The sequence below is a fragment of the Labeo rohita genome, chromosome 3 (genome assembly GCF_022985175.1).
Source record: "Labeo rohita strain BAU-BD-2019 chromosome 3, IGBB_LRoh.1.0, whole genome shotgun sequence".
Lineage (NCBI taxonomy): Eukaryota > Metazoa > Chordata > Actinopteri > Cypriniformes > Cyprinidae > Labeo > Labeo rohita.
The window spans coordinates 29,597,844-29,618,230 of record NC_066871.1 but is presented as its reverse complement, the minus strand read 5'-3'; the positions used below and the strand labels follow the sequence as shown (position 1 = coordinate 29,618,230).

Genomic DNA, 20,387 nt, shown 5'->3' with positions numbered 1-20,387 from the left:
GGCAACCCTACAATATGGCCAAACAAACATGCAGTCACCCCCCCAAATATTTTAAATATGCACAAACTTTCCTGAAATTTACACATAAGACAACAAATATATAAAAGCATCCAAATATTCTTTTTGGGCAAGGACAATACATCTTCTGCAAATACACATCACTTTTGAGTTTCATTGCTGAAACAATTTAATTTATTTCAAAATAATTTTGAAACAGTCATACAAGTGAAGCAATAAGCACCAAATTCTCATACAACATTATGCAACTAATTTCCAGTTCCAGTACAGAGAGTGCAAGTGACATTGCAGACAGAGTAGAGTGCATGTCTGTAGCCAGACCCTTCTCACTAGGGCCGATCCATTAGCCTGAATGAGGCACTTAAAATCAGGTCGCTCACGGTTGGTTAAAAGCATCTGCTAAATGACTACTTGCATGCCAGACTGTGTATATAGTGTAAGTGATTTCAGGCTGTCCAATACTTTTCCAGGATAAAAATAAATTAACCAAAGTGCTGATAAGATTGCTGTGAGGTGTTGCTACTGCCACCCACTGGGTGGCAGTAGCAACACCTCACAGATAACAGCTAGATTTTCAATCTGAATTTTAGTCTTGTATATTCAGAGCTTGTGGGATGTGAGTGTGGGTGTTTACAAAGATTAGTAATGCAAAATAACCCTAGAAACCATTATTAGCCGGGGGCCGGTCACCATATGATAAACACAGTTAATCAGCTTAGCCATGTGTGAGCATGTGCACGTTTGCAGATCAGAACACTAAGCCTATCATATCAAATTATAACATTATGTCTACGCCCAAATGTGCATGTTAGTGAAACTAAATGTATTTGTTCTGATTTTGGTAACACGTTACAATACAGTCCATTACTTAAAGGGATATTTCACCCAAAAATGAAAATTCTGTCACTACTCACCCTCATATCGTCTCAAACCTGTAAGACATTCGTTAATCTTCAGAACACAAATTAAGATACTTCTGATGAAATCCGAGAGCTTTCTGACCCTGCACAGACAGCAAAGCAACTGACACGTTCAAGGCCCGAAAGAAAAAAAAAAATAGTCCATGTGACACCAGTGGTTTAACCGTAAAGTTATGAACCTACAAAATAACTTTTGTATGCAAAGAAAACAAAAATGACTTTATTCAAAGTTTTCTTCTTTCTTGGTACAGTCTTCAGCTATTGTCGTGAGTACCATGAGACACTAACGTAAAACGACATGAGGGTGCTTAATTAATAACAGAATTTTCCTTTTTGGGTGAGCTGTTCCTTTAAAGAGATAAGAAAGCAATATTATGGATAGAGGACTTAAAGTTAAAAATGTATTTCGGCTTTTTGCTTCACAAGACATTAATTCATGGACTGGAGTTGTGTGAATTAGATTATTGTGATGTTTTTTCCCCACTGTTTGGTCTCTGACGGCACCCATTCACTGCAGAGGATTCACTGATGAGCAAGTGATGTAATGATAAATTTCCTCTGAAGATACAAACTCATCCATCGATTCATTTTTTGAATAAAGTCATTATTTTTTTAACGTAGAACGACATGAGGGTGAGTAATTAATGACAGAATTTTCCTTTAAAGGGATGATTCACCCAAAAATGAAAATTCTGTCAGCATTTACAAACCCCAAAGTAATTTCAAACCTGTAAGAGTTTTGTTCAACACAAAGGAGGATGCTCTGAAGAATGTTGGTAACCAAACAGCTGACGGTAGCCACTGACTTCCATAGTACGGAAAAAAAAAATACTATGAAAGTCAATAGCTACCAGCAACTGTTTGGTTACCAACATTCTTTAAAACAACTTGTATTGCGTTCTACAAATGGTGACAAATTTTTCATTTTTGGGTGAACTCTAACATTAAAACAAACAACATATTTGTTTTTTGTGTCAGCATTTATCAATCTTTGTGAAATGATAGAACTACAGCTATTTATTGTTAGTTAATGTCACTCCTTTAAATAATATTAAGTGATACTTTTGATTCTAATAATGTATTAATAAAACACTGAGATTAGCTTTAACTAAGTAGACATTTTTCATTATTAGATCAAAATGTATTGTAAAGTGCTACCATGATTTTTAGCAATTATTAAAAAAAATCTATTTTTAAATTCTGTGATTCCACATAGAGGGTCCAAGGTCGAATCTACTATGTACTAAAAGAGAATAAAATTGCTTGGCAATTGGCTGCTAGGTTTAGCAATGTCTAAAATGAATCGTGCCTCACTTTTTTTTTACATTTTTGGTGTGAAAACTGGCTATCAGAAGCTTATCTAGGATGTCTTCAGTTTTATTTCCTCCCTAACTTCATGTGGTGACACCGCCATACATTTGAAAAATTCTTCTCATTAAACCACCCAGACAAAAATATGAGGAACAAAATCAGTCCTGACGTTGCTCTGACAGGCAGTGTTTTTGCAGAGCGATGGAGACTGACTCATCTCATATACAGCATTATGCAGTGAGCGACATAATGACCTGCACTGATTGGCAGAAATATATAAGGAAAAACAGCTAAATATTTCCAGCGTGACTCAAAAATATTTTGAGTTTGAGATATATTTGTGACAAATAAGTTTTCTCAATTCACCTGTCATTAGGTAGTGTGGCAAAAGGTTCATTTTAGACCATCAGCTCCTTGTTCCTTGATAACAATAAACAGCATGCAGTATGTTTATCTAATTTTGAACAAGAAATTCTTACTAACGGTAAATTTATAAAAACAATAAGCAACTGTAAGCTGCATGTGACAACCACAAAAGTCATCATTTCAATTTTGAAATTTAAAGCTGAATAAATAAACTTTCCATTGTATGGTGATGTATGGTTTGTTAGGATAGGACAACAATCTGGATGAGACTATCTGAGTGTGCAAAAAAATCTAAATACTTAATATAATCACCTTTAAGGTTGTCCTTGTAAAGTTCTTGTTACTAGCAATGCATAGTACTAATCAAAAATTAAGTTTTGATAGATTTACGGTAGGAAATATCATCATGGATCTTTAATATTGTAATGATTTTTGGCATTAAAGAAAAATTGATCATTTTGACCCATACAATGTACTTTTGGCTATTGCTACAAATATACCCGTGCTACTTTGGTTTTGTGGTCCAGGGTCACATTTAGGTCACAGTTTGGCTCTAGAATACTATAAAAAATTAAAACCTAAGGGTTTTCAATACTATTTCACATCAGAAAAGTCTCTTTGTCATTTACTGTAATACAAAAAATAATGGGACATCTATTATATTGGTATTGGGTATTACTTAGTGAAGCTAAGCTTTCACAAAAATGGTCAATTGAACGCGTGATTTACTGCTGTTGCTCACAAATGCTGCAGCCTTATTACGTTATTGAAGATTCTGTGTCTTTAGATTTATGAATTAATAAGCTCACCATTCTTCCTTTCACGAATAGGAAGCAAGTTGGGGGCGGGCTGAAGAGACAGTTCTTGCAGCTCATTGGTTACGGCATCACTCTGTGGACTGGAGGCAGAGCCTGTGGTATCAGTAGGGGCGGTGACACTGGAACTCGACTCCTCCCCCATAGTTGCCATAGTCAAAAACAGCCCTAAAAGAAAAAGAGAAAACATTATCAAAAGTAATTACATTAGTCATTCATTGTTAACCTACTTTAAGTCAGTATTTAGCAGGCTTGTGTAACTTTAAAGGGAACACACTGTAATTTGTGACAACAGTTTTCCAGCATATGTAAGGACATTTTCCCAGGAAAATGAACAACATTGTGAATATGACCTTTAGTTACATAAAGAAAAGGGGCAGTCTACTCAGAGAGAAATTGCATGTTTGTGTATGTGTGTGTGGTGTATGAGAGTTATATGATCTCACTGCATCAGAAAAAAAAAACAGCGGTAACGCAAACTCTGCTGCAAGCATTTTAAGCAGATGACAAACACTATCACCATGGTAACATGTTATAACACTTCACATACAGAAAGAGAAACACAAGCAGCATCTCTGCAGTGACAGATTGTGAAGGTATCCAACATGCCATCATCGCATCGCTGAATCACAAATTCAGTCAGAGCCACATCTGCTAACGAGATTCACCGTTTCCAACAATCATCTTCGATTTTAGAATGTTTGCAATATCTGGAACATTTGAATGTTTAAAGAAAGATCATTTTAGAATGTCTACAACATCTAGAATGTTTAAAGGGGTCATCGGATGCCCTTTTTCCACAAGTTGATATGATCTGTTAGGGTCTCAATGAGAAGTCTATAACATACTTTGGTTAAAATTTCTCAGTGGTAGTGTAAAACACACCCTTTTTACCTTGTTAAAATCAGCCCTTTTCAGAGCGAGCCATTTTGTTGTATGTTCCTTTAAATGCTCATGAGCTCTGCTCACCCCGCCCCTCTCTTCTGTGGGGTGACGAGCCGTGATGTTTACTTCAGCCGTGAAACTTGCTAACTAGCACAACTTGCTAACTTTGCAAGGATGCATAAAAACCCTTATACTCACTTCTGCTGTAGGTGAAGCTGGATCACGAATGATTCGTGCGAACACAGATGCATTTATGTAAATCGACAGACGCATTTCCTTTCAAAAATGAAAGTAATGTCAATCCTCTGCATCTTCAGCAGCTCAGATGTCGAAATTAAATGACGACTGCTATGTTCATTATTACATCTAACAACTTTTTTGAGTTGACACGATGGCGGACTGTTCTCAGCTTACTCAGCTCATTTAAGACAGTCGTGTCAATCAACTATCGTGGGAGTTTGTGATGTCACACAGACAAGATGCTGAGAATAGCTTGATTTGAAGGGGATATTACTTATAAAGTTTAAAAAAATATGATTTATCATCAAAAAAATATGATTTATCATCATTTTAGGATGGTTGCGTACACACTCTGCCAACTCACATTTACGTTCAAACAACATGTATAAGTGAGCTTTGCATCCGATGACTGATGCAAAAAAGATAACTGTAATATGTATAAATGTTCGGAAAAAAATAAGAGAATTTTAGAATGTCTACAACATCTGGAACATTTTAATGTTCAAAAAATAATTTTAGAGTGTTCGCTACATGTTACATGTTCAAACAAGAGGATTTTAAAATATCTGCTGCAACTACCATTTGAATGTTAATCGGAAAATGAGAATTACAAAATGTCCGAAACAACTAGAACATTTGAAGGAAGAATGTTCTAGTTGCTCATTTTTAGAATGTTTGCAACATTTAGAGTGTTTGAATTTTCCAAATAAAACAGAATTAAAATGAGGATAATTCTACATGTTCACAATATATGAGTGTGTGTTTGTAAGACCCAGGAAGGAAAAGTATTTCGCACAACTCACTTGTTTAGAAGAAATATTATAATCTCATTAAATCACATTCTATTGCAGAGTGTTTCTATGAATATCTCTGAAACTTCTGCTTCCATCAGAACTGATCTCAAGTTTCAAAAATCCCCATTTAGAAAAAAAACATACGTGTCACATCCTATCATCTTGCTTTGAATAACAGGGAAATTGCATAGATAATTCAACTGTTTTACTGAGAAGTTGCAAACATCAACAAAGCTGCAAACTCAACCACAGGAGACATATGAAATAGCTCAGCTCATTTACTTGGTTAAGCCTAATTAATATTTGAGCAATATTTAATGAAGATTTTTCTTAATTTAAGTCTTATTAGGTTAAAAAAAAATAGTGAATTCTATTCATTGGGGCTCTTCATTGAGCTCCTTACGATTTCACTGTGTTATTTGTCCATTTTGTCAAACAGAAAAAAGTCATCCAGATCAAACTCTCCCTTACAACAGACGGTTAGCAGCAGAAAACAAACACTTTGTTGCAGAACAAGAGAACTGGTTTTGATAGAAAAAGTGTCAGGTGTTTTCAGAACTGCATTTCTCTCGACAGGGGATTGAGTACAGAGATAAAAAGACGAGCAGATAACAGCTTAGTCATGTGCAGAGTGAGTCACACAAACACACGCACTTCTCTCTCATCAGGCCATCTGAGCAAAGCAGTGCTGCTGGAATCTATCGCCATGGTGATGAATGATGTCACAATTGGGGAAACATGATTGACAGGCGCATTCTGTTTACATCTCAGTTTCTCAGCACCACAGCCAAATTGCTTTGCAAAGTCATTTATTTTTCCTCTAATTTCTTGTTTTTCTTCCCTTTTGTTTGGCTCATAGAACATTTCTGGGTAGTAATACTAAAAATATGAGTGGGAGTGTTTTGTGGCGAGTAAAATGTGCTGAGAGCGATGGTGAACAGAGGGAAGTGTTGGGAAAAGGGACTGAGAGATTCTCACATGTACTAATGGGGAAAGAATATTAAGTAGCAAAAAGGATATTCGAACACCAAATTAGAATTTTAGAATGATTTCTGAAAGATCACGTGACACTGAAGACTGGAGTAATGGCTGCTATACACTACCAGTCAAAAGTTTTTGAACAGTAAGATTTTTAATGTTTTTAAAGTCTCTTCTGCTCACCAGTCCTGCATTTGTTTGATCCAAAGTACAGCAAAAACAGTCAAATTCTGAAATATTTTTACTATTTAAAATAACCGTTTTCTTTTTGAATATTTTTAAAAATGTAATTTATTCCTGTGATATCAAAGCTGAAATTTTAGCATCTTTACTCCAGTCACATGATGCTTCAGAAATCATTCTAATATTCTAAATTGCTGCTCAAAAAACATTTGTATTAATTATCAAATAAATGCTCTCTCTCTCTCTATATATATACTGCTCTCTCTCTCTCTCTCTCTCTCTCTCTCTTTCGCTATATATATATATATATATATATATATATATGTATATAGCTCTCTCTCTCTCTCTCTCTCTCTCTCTCTATATATATATGGTATTAAAATACGTTAAAACATTCTCTCTGACATCCTAACTGTACTGTTGTACGCTCGCTCACACTAATCACGGATGACGACACAGACTTTGCTATACACTTAGACGAAACGTATATCATTTATTGATCATTATGGGAAACTGATGCTCCAGTGCTGGGAACATATTGCACTTACTGACATCACTAATCGTACATCACTGCTAACTCTAGGCGGACATTACAGTCTTTCCAATACACAGTTTTATTACCTCCCGGATCTTATAAGTCTAATTAAGTAAACACATTTTCATGTTTTGGCTACTTTTTTAGGGTGAGGAATGGAATCAGGATGTGACTCAAACCCAAGCCTCCAGCATAAGCACCACGGCTCAGTGTGTCTTGCATTTTGGCCATTATTTTAACCTGTGGTTTCCCTTAGGTCTTTGAATTGTAAAACTGTGGGCAAGTTTCTTATTTGGGCTTTCGTGGTCAGTCCGTTTGCTTTTATCTAGGTCGGAATGCAAAACATCATTCCCTCTGGGATGAATCGTCTCTCTACAAATGCTCTCTGGCGGTACTATCGGCTTCATCGGTGAGCAGTTGGATGGTTTTTCTGTTTACCAAACTAAACAAGTGAGGCATAGACAAGGCAACGGTTTTAGACTACGCACTTCACCCAAAAGATGAGGTCACTGGGTCAGAATATCATGCCGTGTGCCTGGTGTCTCTGCAAAGTGGCAGCTGGCTAATCCACGCCAGGTGCAGCCAGGCCAACTGCTTGATACTCACCCAAGTGGCACACATTGCCAACTGACTTTCAATCCCACAGTCAACCAGGCTAATACTGTTTTTCCCTGAGATACATCAGAACACAGAAGCAAATTCTGAATGGTGTTTCATATTTACTTTAACAGCTAGGCTATATGGCTACCAAGTTCAAAGTGGACAGGACTTTACACACATGTGATTTTCTTAGCATTTTAACAAAGCATGAAGTGAATGTCTTACAGTTAGAGGATCTTGAGGGATGTTAAAACGGAGCTTCTGAGAAGTGCTGAGAACATCAGGGGTTTGGGAATTGCATATGCAGCAACAAAATAAACACGAGCAGGGAAATACCCAGAGGTGCCTGTGAATTGGTTACCTGATTTATTTCCAGCTTCAAAAAGTCCAACGTAATTCCATGTCAGGTGTGAGGTACCACTAGCTGAAAGAAAGAAAAAGCAAAAAATTAGCTAATAAAAAGACATCTATGAGATCGATTTACATTAGGACATTAATCACACAAGAATGATCAATTTGTATTTTGTTAAAAGTATTTTTATATTTGTTAGAAATATTTAAATGTACTTAATATATTTCAGGAAATATTAAATAAATATTATTATTATTAATTCTTTTATAGAAATATTCAAATACTCCATACATTCCATGCTGTTTTCTTTACAGTTAACTTTTAACTTTTTTTTTTTTTTTTTAACTAGAAAGTGGAAATGACATATAATTTCCTGAACTTTTGCTGGGTAATGATACATACTTGCACAATGCAATATTGACTGCTTCAAAGTTTTCAACATTTTATGAAAATTATGTTTCTAAAACTGTCTAACATATTAATAACATTTTGCAGTTTCCACAAAATCTCATCTACACCAACAGTCAAAAGTTTTTGAACAGTAAGATTTTTAATTTTTTTTTCTGCTCACAAAGCCTGTATTTATTTTATTCAAAGTACAGCAAAAACAGTAAAATTTTGAAATATTTTTACTTTTGAAAATAGTAAATAATAGTTTTCTAGTTATTCCTGTAATCAAAACTAAATCAGCATCATTTTTACATTATTATTATAATTATTACTATTAGCAATATTTAAAACAGCCAAGTACATTTTTTTTCAGGATTCTTTGATGAACAGAAAGATACAAAGATAATAATAAGATAATATGATAATTTTTTGGGGGAAAGAAATTACAGAAATTAACATTTTTGTTTAGCAAGGATGCTTTAAATTGATCAAAAGTGATGATAAAGACATTTACCATGTTATAAAAGATTTATATTTCAGATTAATGCTGCTCTTCTGAATTTTCTATTTATTAAAGAAACCTGAAAAAAAAATCTACTCAGCTGTTTTCAACATAATAATATAATAAATGTTTTCTGAGCAGCAAATCAGATTAGAGAGATTTCTGAAGGATCATGTGACTGGAGTAATGACGCTAAAAATTCAGCTTTGAAACAAGACATAAAAATGCATGTACAAGATCAATGAATCTAAAATTTTCAGCATCAACCAGTGTTATTTTAACATTATTTATATACTATTAATTTATTTATTAATATTTTTATTTATATTTTGTTTTTATATTTTCAGTTTCCACTGTAACTTTTAATTCAAAGTTCTGTTATGTGCTTTTGTCACTTAATTAAGCTTTGTTTTTCATTATATATTTCAATTCAGATTTAATTTTTATTTCGCTTTCAGTTTTAGCACTTCAACCTAAACCTGTTTATTTCATTTAGTTGCCAAGGCATCATTTCTAACTTCAAATTCTTTAAGTTTAAGTTATGTCAGCTGTATTTTAATGACCTAAAGGTTTTTTAAAAACAAGTTCTTAAAGTTTTAGTTAACAGCATCAACATTGGTATCCACAGGCCTAAAATCCTCTCACACTGGGCCTTGCTGAGCCCTGTAGTCTTACTTTTCATAACACGTAGGTTTTTGTTGCACAGAGGAATGTTCTGGGCTCAATAAAAGCTCTATCAACAACATGCCACAGAAACTAATTTTGACTCATCCTTCAGTACCCTCACAGGCAGCACAAAGATACCAGAACAAGACAGAAATCCACACGCTAAAACTATAAACCTAACTAGAAGTTCCTCCACCTAAAACAGTAGTTCCACTACTGAAATGCCAACTTAGAAAACCCACGCAACACATATTTCTATGTGGAAGGACTAAGTGCTTTATCAAAAGTATAACATGCACATTTCGGCTATTGATAAAACTGAACTTGTTTTGAACCAGAAACATTCCTTTGAAACCTGAGCTTCAAGATTAAAAGCACGAAAGCGAGAGTGACTAAAAGAACACAGGCAAAAGAAGCACACAAGGATTGTCGTGTTTTGTAAATTTAAGCTGGTTTATCTCAAGTGTGAGATGAAGCAGAAGTTTGAGTTCCTTTTGTCCCACTTTATTTAGTCACCATGAATCACAAGCTGACCTAGTTTAAATACACACAAGTCATGCTTGTTGATCATAAACCATTGTATTACTGCGTATACGTGAAATTATTGTGTATTAATGTTTCAATCCTGCAGTTAAAATGATGATGTGACAGAAAGAGCGATCAATATGTCTCATGCATCATGCAATACATCAAGCATTTGACTTAAACCACTAATGTTAATGCAAAACAGGTCATTAAACTATTGTTTATAAAGTATAATGCAGTTATATAGTTTACATGCAGCTTTATGACCATCAGCTTCAACCAGATAAAAAGCAGTCTGATGGTAATATGGTACTCTAACACACCTTGGTGTTGTATCTTTACAGTATTCATACACTGTGGTAAAAGTGCAGAAAACATGGTATTATCATGTCCAAAACACTACAGCAATAACAGACCAAAGCAAAATAACACTTAAAAGCCTTACATAACAAGTGATAAGAGCTGTCACAACATGCCAACTCACCTAATGATAGATGTATGCAATAAAACAATAAAGCCACCATGTCATGATGCATGTTACATAACAGTCCCACCTTCACAGCATCAGGACCACAAGCTCCCTCCCATGCCCACTGTGGCCAAGGTGACCCGTATCGCTTATAACGTTACCCTTCAGTCATACGTTTGACAGCCCAAGTAAGATGTCGTTTCACCCAGCAAACATACGGCAGTAACCTGACCAGCAAACTCAGGCCATGTGCTTGCTGCTTCCAACTACACAGTACAACTTCCAGCAAGCTCATAATGCAATATTAAACACCTTTGAAGTATTCGAATAAACGACTGCGCATGCATAGCGGCTGCGCGTCGGACCATGTCTTAAAAATAAAAAGTTTAACAGTTGTCTTACTTTACAGTGCTTGATCCATCCCATCTATTGGTATTCCACTGGTCTGGGCTCCACTAATCGTTTCCGATATCCAGTAAACTTTAACCGGAACCCCGCCTGGTTTTAGGGCTAGTCCAATAGTGGGCGAGTACTGTGAAGAATGGCATTGCGGAAAGGCAATAGGCTCACTCAGATGACTTCCGCGACAGGGGACGTACGAGGTCTAATTATAATAGACGGTGTTGCACGACAACACGCTAAGCCAATCAAATCGCTGCTCTATGTTCGCGGTGGAACAAGTGGACCAATTAGAATGTTCACCGGTTGTGATGGAACGTTCAGCGTTGAAATTCCACAGGAATAGATACATGTGTACAATGGTAATTAGAATTGCTACAAAATTTAAACATTAATTTGATTTAAATTGTTACAATTATATTCATATATAAATGCCTTGTTTTAAAGTGTACAAATATCTCTAAACACACAAAAACGTTTTATTTTTTTATAATATTACTTATTTTGATTGAACTGAACTGAGCTGGACGATGACATCACTGAATAAATAATGAACTGACTTTAACTGAAAACTAGATTTCCATGCATATATGGATTCTCTTCAGTGTATCGACGGTAAAAAATCTAAAGATACAATTGTATTTGCTAAAGAGTTAAAGTTGACTGAAAAGTGAAATTATATACATTGTCATTTGGAATATTGACAATTGTATTTATCTTGTATTTTTGTAAAAGTGTATCTTTTGTGTATATTTATATCTAAAATGTAAATTGTAAACCCGATTTTTGTTTTTGTTTTCTTTTTAAATTGTTTTGTTTAATTATTTTGTTTATTTGGATGTCTTGTTGTAATTGTATATGTTTTGTTGCAGTTTATAATAATAATAAAAAAATAACTGAAAACTAAGAAAAAAACTGAGAACTAAGCGTTTACTGTTGTAGTACACACACTTTTCCCCTATTTAATACTGCAAAGCTGCTTTTACACAATCTGTATTATTTAAAACGCCATATAAATAAAGGTTACTTGACCTAATTTATTATTATTATTATTATTATTATTATTGTTTGTTTGGAGGATTCGGCTTTTTGAGCACTCGAGCAACCCCTTAAGGAAGACAATTTATTGCCTTACAACATTAGAAATAATAATATAAATAACAAATTAATAAACATTTTATAACTGATAATTAATCTACCTTAATCCTCTTAATTAAAGAAAACTTTATTACATCGCTAAGTCATGGAAAATATTATTTCTTACTGACTGAGTTTTGAGTTGAAGTACAACACAAAAAGAGTGATCTTACTGCCTCCTGGAGGCCACTTTATGCAATTGTTTTTTTCTGACCCTATTAAAAAGTAGGTTGTTTTTATTGAAAGCAAAACCATTTTATAGCACATTATCAATGATTAATTATTTTATTGTATACACATACAACTTTTTTTGTGACATCATTTACAAAATCTAAGTAGTCATTCATGAATATTCAAAAGTATTTGTATTTCAAATCCTCTAACTTTATGTTAGCAGAATCATTGACATTCAAACATCCATATTTTACATTCATACATAAGCGTAACTGTGTGCTGACAAACTTACATTCCAGTACAGTGTGAACATCAGTGCTGAGAGACAAATGCTTGTACTATGTACATTTTAGTCTGTACATAAAGCATTTAGATGAGCCTCAGTGTCTTAAATGTTCTGTTTGCAACATTCACAATTCAGACGTGTGGATTCTTGTGAAGTTGAATCATTGACTGGTTATTCCACATCTCCTTATCAAGATAGATGATGAAAAAAAAGTTATTTTTATGTTCAGACTGTAAACTTGTTTCATGTTAAAGGTCTGTGACGGTCTCAGTGGCTCTGTGTGTTGTCAAGTAAAATCAAGTATCACCTACACAGAACCTGAAAAACCAGCCAGGAAGTTGTTTTTGTGTGGTAAACTGTGTCAAGGCAGGAAGGCTGATCTATGATCAGGTTCCATCGTCGCCAGCAATATTTTTACAAAACAGATCTGTTACATTTCATACTATGTAAACCCGTCCAGATCTGTTGGTATTCATACTAAAACTAAATCAAATTTAGAATGAAATGCTCTTTAAAAACATGAAATACTGACCAAGGTATTGACCTATTAAGGGAATTTTGCATTAATCAGTACATTAATTATTTAAGTGGGTTTGATTTCAGTACTATTGCATACATCTCATTTGTGATAATTATTTATAAATAAACTATCAGTCAAAAGTTAGACACACTTACTCTTTAATTTAGTAATAATAATTTTTAATAATTAAAAACTTTATTTATTTCTGAATAATAGTAAAGTCATTAAACTATAAAATAACCAAAATGTAAGTAAGAATTATACAAAAACAAACATAATAAAAGGATCACAAATCAAAAATATATATTTTAACTTCTTTGAAGTAGCCACATTTTATATTCAGTTTACACTTTAAACATTGTAATCTATGAATTAGTGCTATTTCAGTATTACAAGTAATATTCAAGGGTAATTTAGTATTTTGAATTAGCTACTGTTTTAATATTTTCAGCTTATATTCTATAAAATCATATTAGTGCTTATGTAATTCTTAATCCTTTTCTTTTTTCAATTTTAGTACATTTCTGTTCTTACAATGTATTTACTTCAGTTAGTTGCCAAAGCTACATTTCTAATTGTCGTTTACATTTTTTTCTAATATTTATATTTTATTTTTTAGAAGCAAATATTATTTTATTTTTTTGAATGAATGAAAATTATTTATCAATATACAGTAGTCAACATTTGAAGTGGGTCAAAACCTTTCATCAAAGTTGTCCTAAAACCAAAACAATACCCACTCTTGTCTTAGGACAATATTGATGAACTTTTGTGATCCACTTCAAATGTTGACTACTGTATATATGGCCTATATATCAAAATGTTTCAAAGATCACGATAAACACAAACTGAGACAAGTGTGTCTAAACTCTTGACTGGTCCTGTCTATTTCGCCCATTTATGAAAAAATGAAAGAACACACATCAACTGAGCATTTTTCATACTCAGTTTCTATGACATCAGTGAGCTAATTAACATCCTGTGAGAAGTCAGTGGGACGTCATTGTGCGTTTGACCCCCATGACCCTGAACGTGGTGTTGGCGATCTTCTCGTACAGTAAGAACATCAGCGCAGCGGTGAGGACCGTCTGAAGCAGCTTCGCCTCCAGGCCTTTAAACAATCCCAGCACGCCCCACTTCCTGCAGTAAATCAATCAACAAACATCTCAGTTTGAGTGAAGGAGTTCAGGTGTCACCAGACGCCAATGAATCACTTGACAATAACTTGCATGACAGCTACTAAAAACGAACTGCAGAGTTGATATTTGCACTACACAGGCACAATCAGGTCAAGTGAAATGTGTGTGTTATTCTACCTGACTCTATTGATGAGCAGATACATGACAGATCTCAGGCTGTTCAGGAGCTTGGACTGATCTGTGGACTGCCCGTGCTGTCCAAACTGAACACAATTGAAAACAACAGTTAAAACATACAATATTATCATTACACAAACAAAATTAAAGCTTCAGAAAACATGTGCTTCTCTGGTTTTGTCTATCACAATGGTTCTGAACTGATGAATGCAAATGTGAATAAAACAACTCAAGGGTAATTCCATGCAAATGTCAACTTTACCATAAAAAAAATTAAGTTTTTACTATACAGATTTGAACGTTTTTCCACAGTCTGTGCTATTTTCAGGCTTGTCCCATCCCTAACAGTACATATTCCTCATAAACAGACAGATCGAAATTAAAATAAAGTATCAATTATATGTTCTGTGAAGAGCCATCGCTTCTCTATTTGTTGGGTATTATTGCATCTGGTTTGTGCATTTTAATTCACAGCATTATGTATTATGAAAAGTATGTAGTCTCTCAAAAACTGTGGCCTGGATTTACCCTAAACTAACTAAATAACCATGCTATGGAAGCCTGTTTCCGCCACTGAATAAAACATTAAAAAGGAAATTGCGACTTTATATCTCACAGTTCTGAATTTAAAAACAGCCAGTTGCGAGTTATTAAGTCAGAACTGTGAGATATAAACTCGCAATTCCGAGAAAATATCTTTCTGTCTTTTTTCCCCTTTCACAACTGGACTTTATAACTCACAACTGCGAGTTTACATCTCACAAGTCTGACTTAAAAACTCGCAATTCAGTTAGAATTGTAAGATATAAACTCACAAATGTGAGAAATAAGATTTTTGAGTTTATATGCCGTAATTCTGACTTTATATCTCACAATTCAGACTGTATAACTCGCAAATGTGAGTTTGTATCACTAAATTCTGAGAAAAAACGTTATGTAGACTCGCAATTGCGAGAAAGTCGGAATTGTGAGATACAAACAGTTCTAAAAACAAAGACAGATTTGTTTGTATCTCCGGATTCTGACTTTATTTCTCACAATTATAAGTTTGTATTCCATAATTCGCAACTTGCAATTGCGAGTTTATATCACTTAATTTTGAGAAAAAAAGGTTAGAATTGCAAGTTTGTATCATGCAAATTAAGGAAAAAAGTCAGAATTACGATATGTAAACTCGCAATTGCGAGATAAGAAGTCAGAATTGTGAGACACAAACGCAGTTCTGGGAAAAAATGTCAGAATTGTGAATCGTTTATATCACGCAATACTGAGAAAAAACTCAGAATCTATTCAGTGCCAAAAACAGGCTACCATATCATGCATAGTTTCACAAGCGAAAAATCAACTCTTAAAAGGGAGGAAATAACTCTTCTCTGACTTATTTACTGTCGTATGTCCAATCTGTATACTTTCTTTGGTGCAAATTCATCTATAATTTAGCAATGTGACAAATGTTTTTATTACAGTTTTGTTTGAATATATTTAAAATGTAATTTATTCCTGTGATCAAAGCTGAGTTTTCAGCATCCTTACTTTAGTGTCTACTTCAGTGTCACTAGATTCTTCAGGAATCTTTCTAATATGCAGATTTGCTGCTCAAGAAACCTTTCTTATCATTATCAATGTTTAAAACAGTTGTGCTGCTTAATATTTTTGTGGAATCTGTGATACAGATTTTTAAATGAATAGAAAATTCTTGAGCAATTGTTTTTATACCAATGTTGAATTAATTTAATGCATTCTTGCTGAGTATTAATTTCTTTCAAAATACCTTTCTTACTGGCCCCAAACATATGAATGAATATATATAAGTTCCTTTCAAATAAAGTATTAATTTCTTTTAAAATGCCTTTCTTAAAGTCAATTAACATAAACAATATTTTATATAAAATCAGGGTCCTGAAGCAAAACCAGCTGAGAACCAAAAATCGAATACGCACAACATGTATAAATAAAAAGCAAATGTATTCTGGTCTTACCCGTAGAACAGACTGAACCGTCTGTAGTGGGTAGGTTATAGTGGTTGCAATGGCCTTGGCAATGGCTCCAATAAGAAACACCTCCACTGAGTAGAGCTATAAACAATCAGACAGAAATATAGTGAAAAAATTGTGATGTTAAAGGTTAGTTTGCCCAAACAATGAAAATTCTGACTTTATTTACTTGCGCCTGATGTCAGTGGCAGCAAACACAATTCTTGTGTGTCTTGTCAGTTATGAAAATATATAAGCGCAAAGTAAACTTTAAATATACCGTACAATTCTACATTACAGAGACAACATTTACTTTTGTTACTTGGTAAAGAAACTTGGATATGTTGGATAAATTAACACACTGAAAACTTATTCCATACTATTAACACGGAGGAAACTGCAAATTAAAAGTCAAACCGAAAACACTGGTATCTTCTAATTTAAACTTCAATGGACTGTGACATCATGGTTGCCAAGGAGTTACATAATCTTATTGCTATGTCGCTATGGTAACAATGCTCATCTACAGCCACATGTGGGGTCGTTTACTCATACTCGACAGATGCTCGCACACGACTGTGAATCATCATCTGCATGCTTTTATAATATCAGAATGCTGTAGTTTCTGTTTCTCACGCAACAGAGATTGTGAATAGACTCGTCTGTTTATTCATTTATTGTATGCAGAGAAAAGCCTTTTTATAAAAGATAGTTCAAATTTATGCTATTTACTAAACTTTTACTTATAATATGAACTTCAGCTCATTATAAAACCTCAAAAAGCTGTTTTTTGACCAGTCTGCTCTGACCTCTCTGTGGACGCCTCTCATGAGCTGCCTCTTCAAACCCTCGTAGATCATGAACTGCACGGCAGGATTGAGCACCAGCAGCAGCGAGGGAAACGTCCCGTTCCATAACGCGCCCACTCCTTCCTGCTGCATGATCTGTACAAACGCATCTAAAGAGAAACAGACCACCTAATATCATCACTGGACACACATTTTAATTAAAGGGAATGAACTGAAGATCATGTATGACGTCTATTAAAAGTACCAATAATTCCTTTGTAGTGTGTGGGCTGTATGTCTTCATTTCTGAATTTTGCTCCCTGCAGTTTCAGTCTGGTGTTGACTACCCAGAGCGGAGTGGTCATGAGAACGTTCACTACACCTGAAAGTAGACAGAAAAGTTCAGCACATATACACTGCTGTTCAAATGTTTGGGATCAGTAAGATTTTTTATGTTTTTTTTTTCTCCTCATCAAATCTGCATTTATGTGATTAAAAATACAGAAAAAACAGTAATATTGTGAAATATTTTTTGCAATTTAAAATAGTGGTTTTCTATTTTATTATACTTTAAAACTGAATTTATTCCTGTGACACAAAGCTGAATTTTCAGCATCATTACTGCAGTATTCAGTGTCACATGATCCTTCAGAAATCATTTTAATATGCTGAATTATTTGAACTATACAATGATTTATTTAAAATATTTGGTAACAGCATACAGTAATTTTTTTCTTTTTTTTCTTTCTTTGAAAGAATTGAATACTTTTATTCTACAAGGATGTGTTAAACTGATAATAAGTGATAGTAAATACTTTTTATACATGGTTTTAAACATGGTTGGATTTCTATTTTTGTTTTTTGTTTTTTGTTTTTTTTTTCACTTTTCTTCATCAAAGAATTCAGAAAAAAAAATTCTATTTATATTTATTTTATTTTATATTTATACACACACACTCACACACTCACATACATTTTATAATATTATTTTTTTTCTGTATTTTCTTTCTTTTTTTTTTTTTTGATGACATGAGAATGACACTTTGATGAGCATAAGAGACTTCTTAAAAAAAAAAATAAAAAAAAACATTTCCGGCAGTGTATATGAAGATATTTTAAAGAATGTAGGTAACCGAACGGTTGCTGGTAGCCACTGACTTCCATAGTATGGAACAATACTATGGAGGTCAGTGGGGACCAGCAACTATTTGGTTACCAGCATCCTTTAAAATATTATTTTTATGTGTTTAACAGACTAAAAAAGAAAAATCAAACAGTTTTGGAACAACTTCAAGGCATGTAAGTGATAACATGTAATCATGTTTTTTATTATTGTTAATGCTGAAAAAATGTTGAAAAAGTGTTTGCTCTTAATAATTTTGTATAAATCATGATAGATGTTTTAAGGATTCACTTTTGATCAATTGAATGCCTCATTGCTATATAAATATATGATTTTTATTTTTTTTTATTTTACTTAAACCAAATTGAATGGTAGCATATAGTGATTTTTACAAAAAATAAAGGCTTCTGTATAAATAAGCAGCAAAAACTGTTTTTTCAAAGCTCGAAAAGAAGGTAACTCAAAATGGAAAGAAGAAACTATGTAATAAAAAGGGAAACTGTGCTTTCCCACAAGTGTATGGGTAGCACAAACAACACATTCGTACAACATTTCTGTTTAAAAACTGGTTGCACAAAATATGTACGACAGAAACTATTAAAATAAGCAAACCTGCAGCAATGCCGATTATGAGGTCTCGCCCTGGTGTTGACCTCTGACCTTGCAGCCAGGTGGCCTTCAGACTATGAAAACAATAGAAGTAGACGAAGTTTGAACAACAGAGGCTGCAGATCACTGGAAACCAGCCTCTATATGGAGCTAACCTGGAGAGAGAATTACAAAAAAGATAATGCTTCCAACCTGAAATAAGAAAGATAATGACACAACACAAAGTGAGCATGTGAAATAACTTACAGACCCTCCTCCTTGATGATCTCTGACAGAATGGCTGGAGTAGATTTGGCTTTCCGCTTGTCATCAACTGCACAGAAACAGAAAGAAATGCGGTCACATATTTTAAAACATTAACAAAAGAAACCTCAGCAGAAAAATAAACTCATGTGTTTCGCTTTTTACCTTGCAGCCTGAGCCGGGCAGTGTCAAGAGGAAAAAAAACAGTCATTGCTGTTACACTGCCCTACAAACAAACAAATCACTTTAAATAAACAGATTTTAATAGACATTGCTTGATATTTCAGACACTGCTCTATTACTTAAAGTTATTAGTACATTCATATTAAATTAAAAAATATTAAATTAAAAATATTATCTCGCATATTACTATATAAAATACTACTGTATATCTTAATAATAATAATAATAATAATAATAATAATTGTAACATGCTGACTTTAAAGGTAGAAATTAGTAAGCCACATTTTATTTAATTTTTTTCGTAATTTGTTTCAAATTATGTCATCCAACAGGTAGACTTAAGAAAAGCTGATGAATGGGCGTACATGTGTCATCTTGCAAAAGCCGTAAACGTTAAATCATGTAAAAACCCAACAGAGGTGATGATGAAAAGCTGTGTTTTTTACCATCGCACCGGCGACTGCGTGCACAAGACTCTCGTATGAAAAAACATCCAGGAGTTTCAGATCTTTAGAGCCCATCCTCGAACACTCTAAAAGTCTAGCAAAGTGACTTTCTTTTTATTGTATTAATATTATTTCTGAGTTTAGATTTGTGAAGCTCCTGAGAAGAGATTTCCCTGTCAACGTCCACTTCCGGGTCCGATTTAGCCAATGAAAATATTTGTAGAAATTTCCTCGACGATGATTGGACAAAAGTTGCACTTGACCTCGCGTTCTGCAGCCAATCAGAAACGCAAACCGCACCTACAGCTTTGAATAAAAGGGAACTGTAAGCGAAAATGTATTGTTTATTTACGCTGAATGGACACTTAATAGGGGAAATATGACTGTCTCTGATATGAATAAACGGGTTTCTCTTTCTAATCGTCATAAAACAGACATGCGTTATCAAATTCAGTTTATGCACTCAAACAGAAAACAGTAACTCTCCTGTACCATCTGAGGGAGAAAAAATAAAATACGCAATTATTATAACAACAATAAATAAAAGCAAGATGAAACCAAGAAATTGTTTATTATAAGTCCTATCTATCTGTCTGTCTATCTATCTATCTATCGTTCTATTGTTCTATCTATCTGTCTGT

General features: G+C 33.9%; 2 protein-coding genes across 4 annotated transcripts in view; both read right to left on the bottom strand.

The window, feature by feature from the left end:
* Positions 1-11,057, bottom strand: part of mrtfaa (myocardin related transcription factor Aa) — a 52,955-nt gene extending 41,898 nt beyond the window's left edge. For both annotated transcript variants that reach the window (XM_051105730.1, XM_051105731.1), the window contains exons 1-3: positions 10,952-11,057; positions 8,007-8,069; positions 3,425-3,598 (exon numbers count right to left, since the gene is read on the bottom strand). In XM_051105730.1, coding sequence (XP_050961687.1) covers positions 3,425-3,584 — 160 coding nt within the window. In that variant the 5' untranslated portion in view covers positions 3,585-3,598; positions 8,007-8,069; positions 10,952-11,057. The remainder of the gene's footprint in view (positions 1-3,424; positions 3,599-8,006; positions 8,070-10,951) is intronic.
* A 1,300-nt stretch (positions 11,058-12,357) lies between these two features.
* Positions 12,358-19,933, bottom strand: slc25a17 (solute carrier family 25 member 17). Of its 2 annotated transcripts, none has more exons than XM_051106910.1 (9): positions 19,747-19,933; positions 19,283-19,343; positions 19,121-19,187; positions 18,878-19,029; positions 17,408-17,524; positions 17,164-17,312; positions 16,361-16,456; positions 14,382-14,467; positions 12,358-14,205 (listed from the first exon to the last, which is right to left on the bottom strand). In XM_051106910.1, the coding sequence occupies exons 1-9, from the start codon at positions 19,819-19,821 to the stop codon at positions 14,055-14,057; spliced, it is 954 nt and encodes a 317-aa protein (XP_050962867.1). In that variant the 5' UTR covers positions 19,822-19,933; the 3' UTR covers positions 12,358-14,054. The 2 variants fall into 2 exon arrangements, with proteins under 2 accessions (XP_050962867.1, XP_050962868.1); XM_051106911.1 differs by having other exon boundaries at positions 18,878-18,948.
* Positions 19,934-20,387: the final 454 nt, after the last annotated feature.

Coding starts and splice junctions, on each gene's coding strand:
- slc25a17 (XM_051106910.1), bottom strand. CDS start 19,821: ATGGGCTCTAAAGATCTGAAACTCCTGGATGTTTTTTCATACGAGAGT. Junction 19,188..19,282: donor TGCCCGGCTCAGGCTGCAAG/GTAAAAAGCGAA, acceptor GTTTCTGTGCAG/TTGATGACAAGCGGAAAGCC. Junction 14,468..16,360: donor CGGTTCAGTCTGTTCTACGG/GTAAGACCAGAA, acceptor AATTGTGTTCAG/TTTGGACAGCACGGGCAGTC.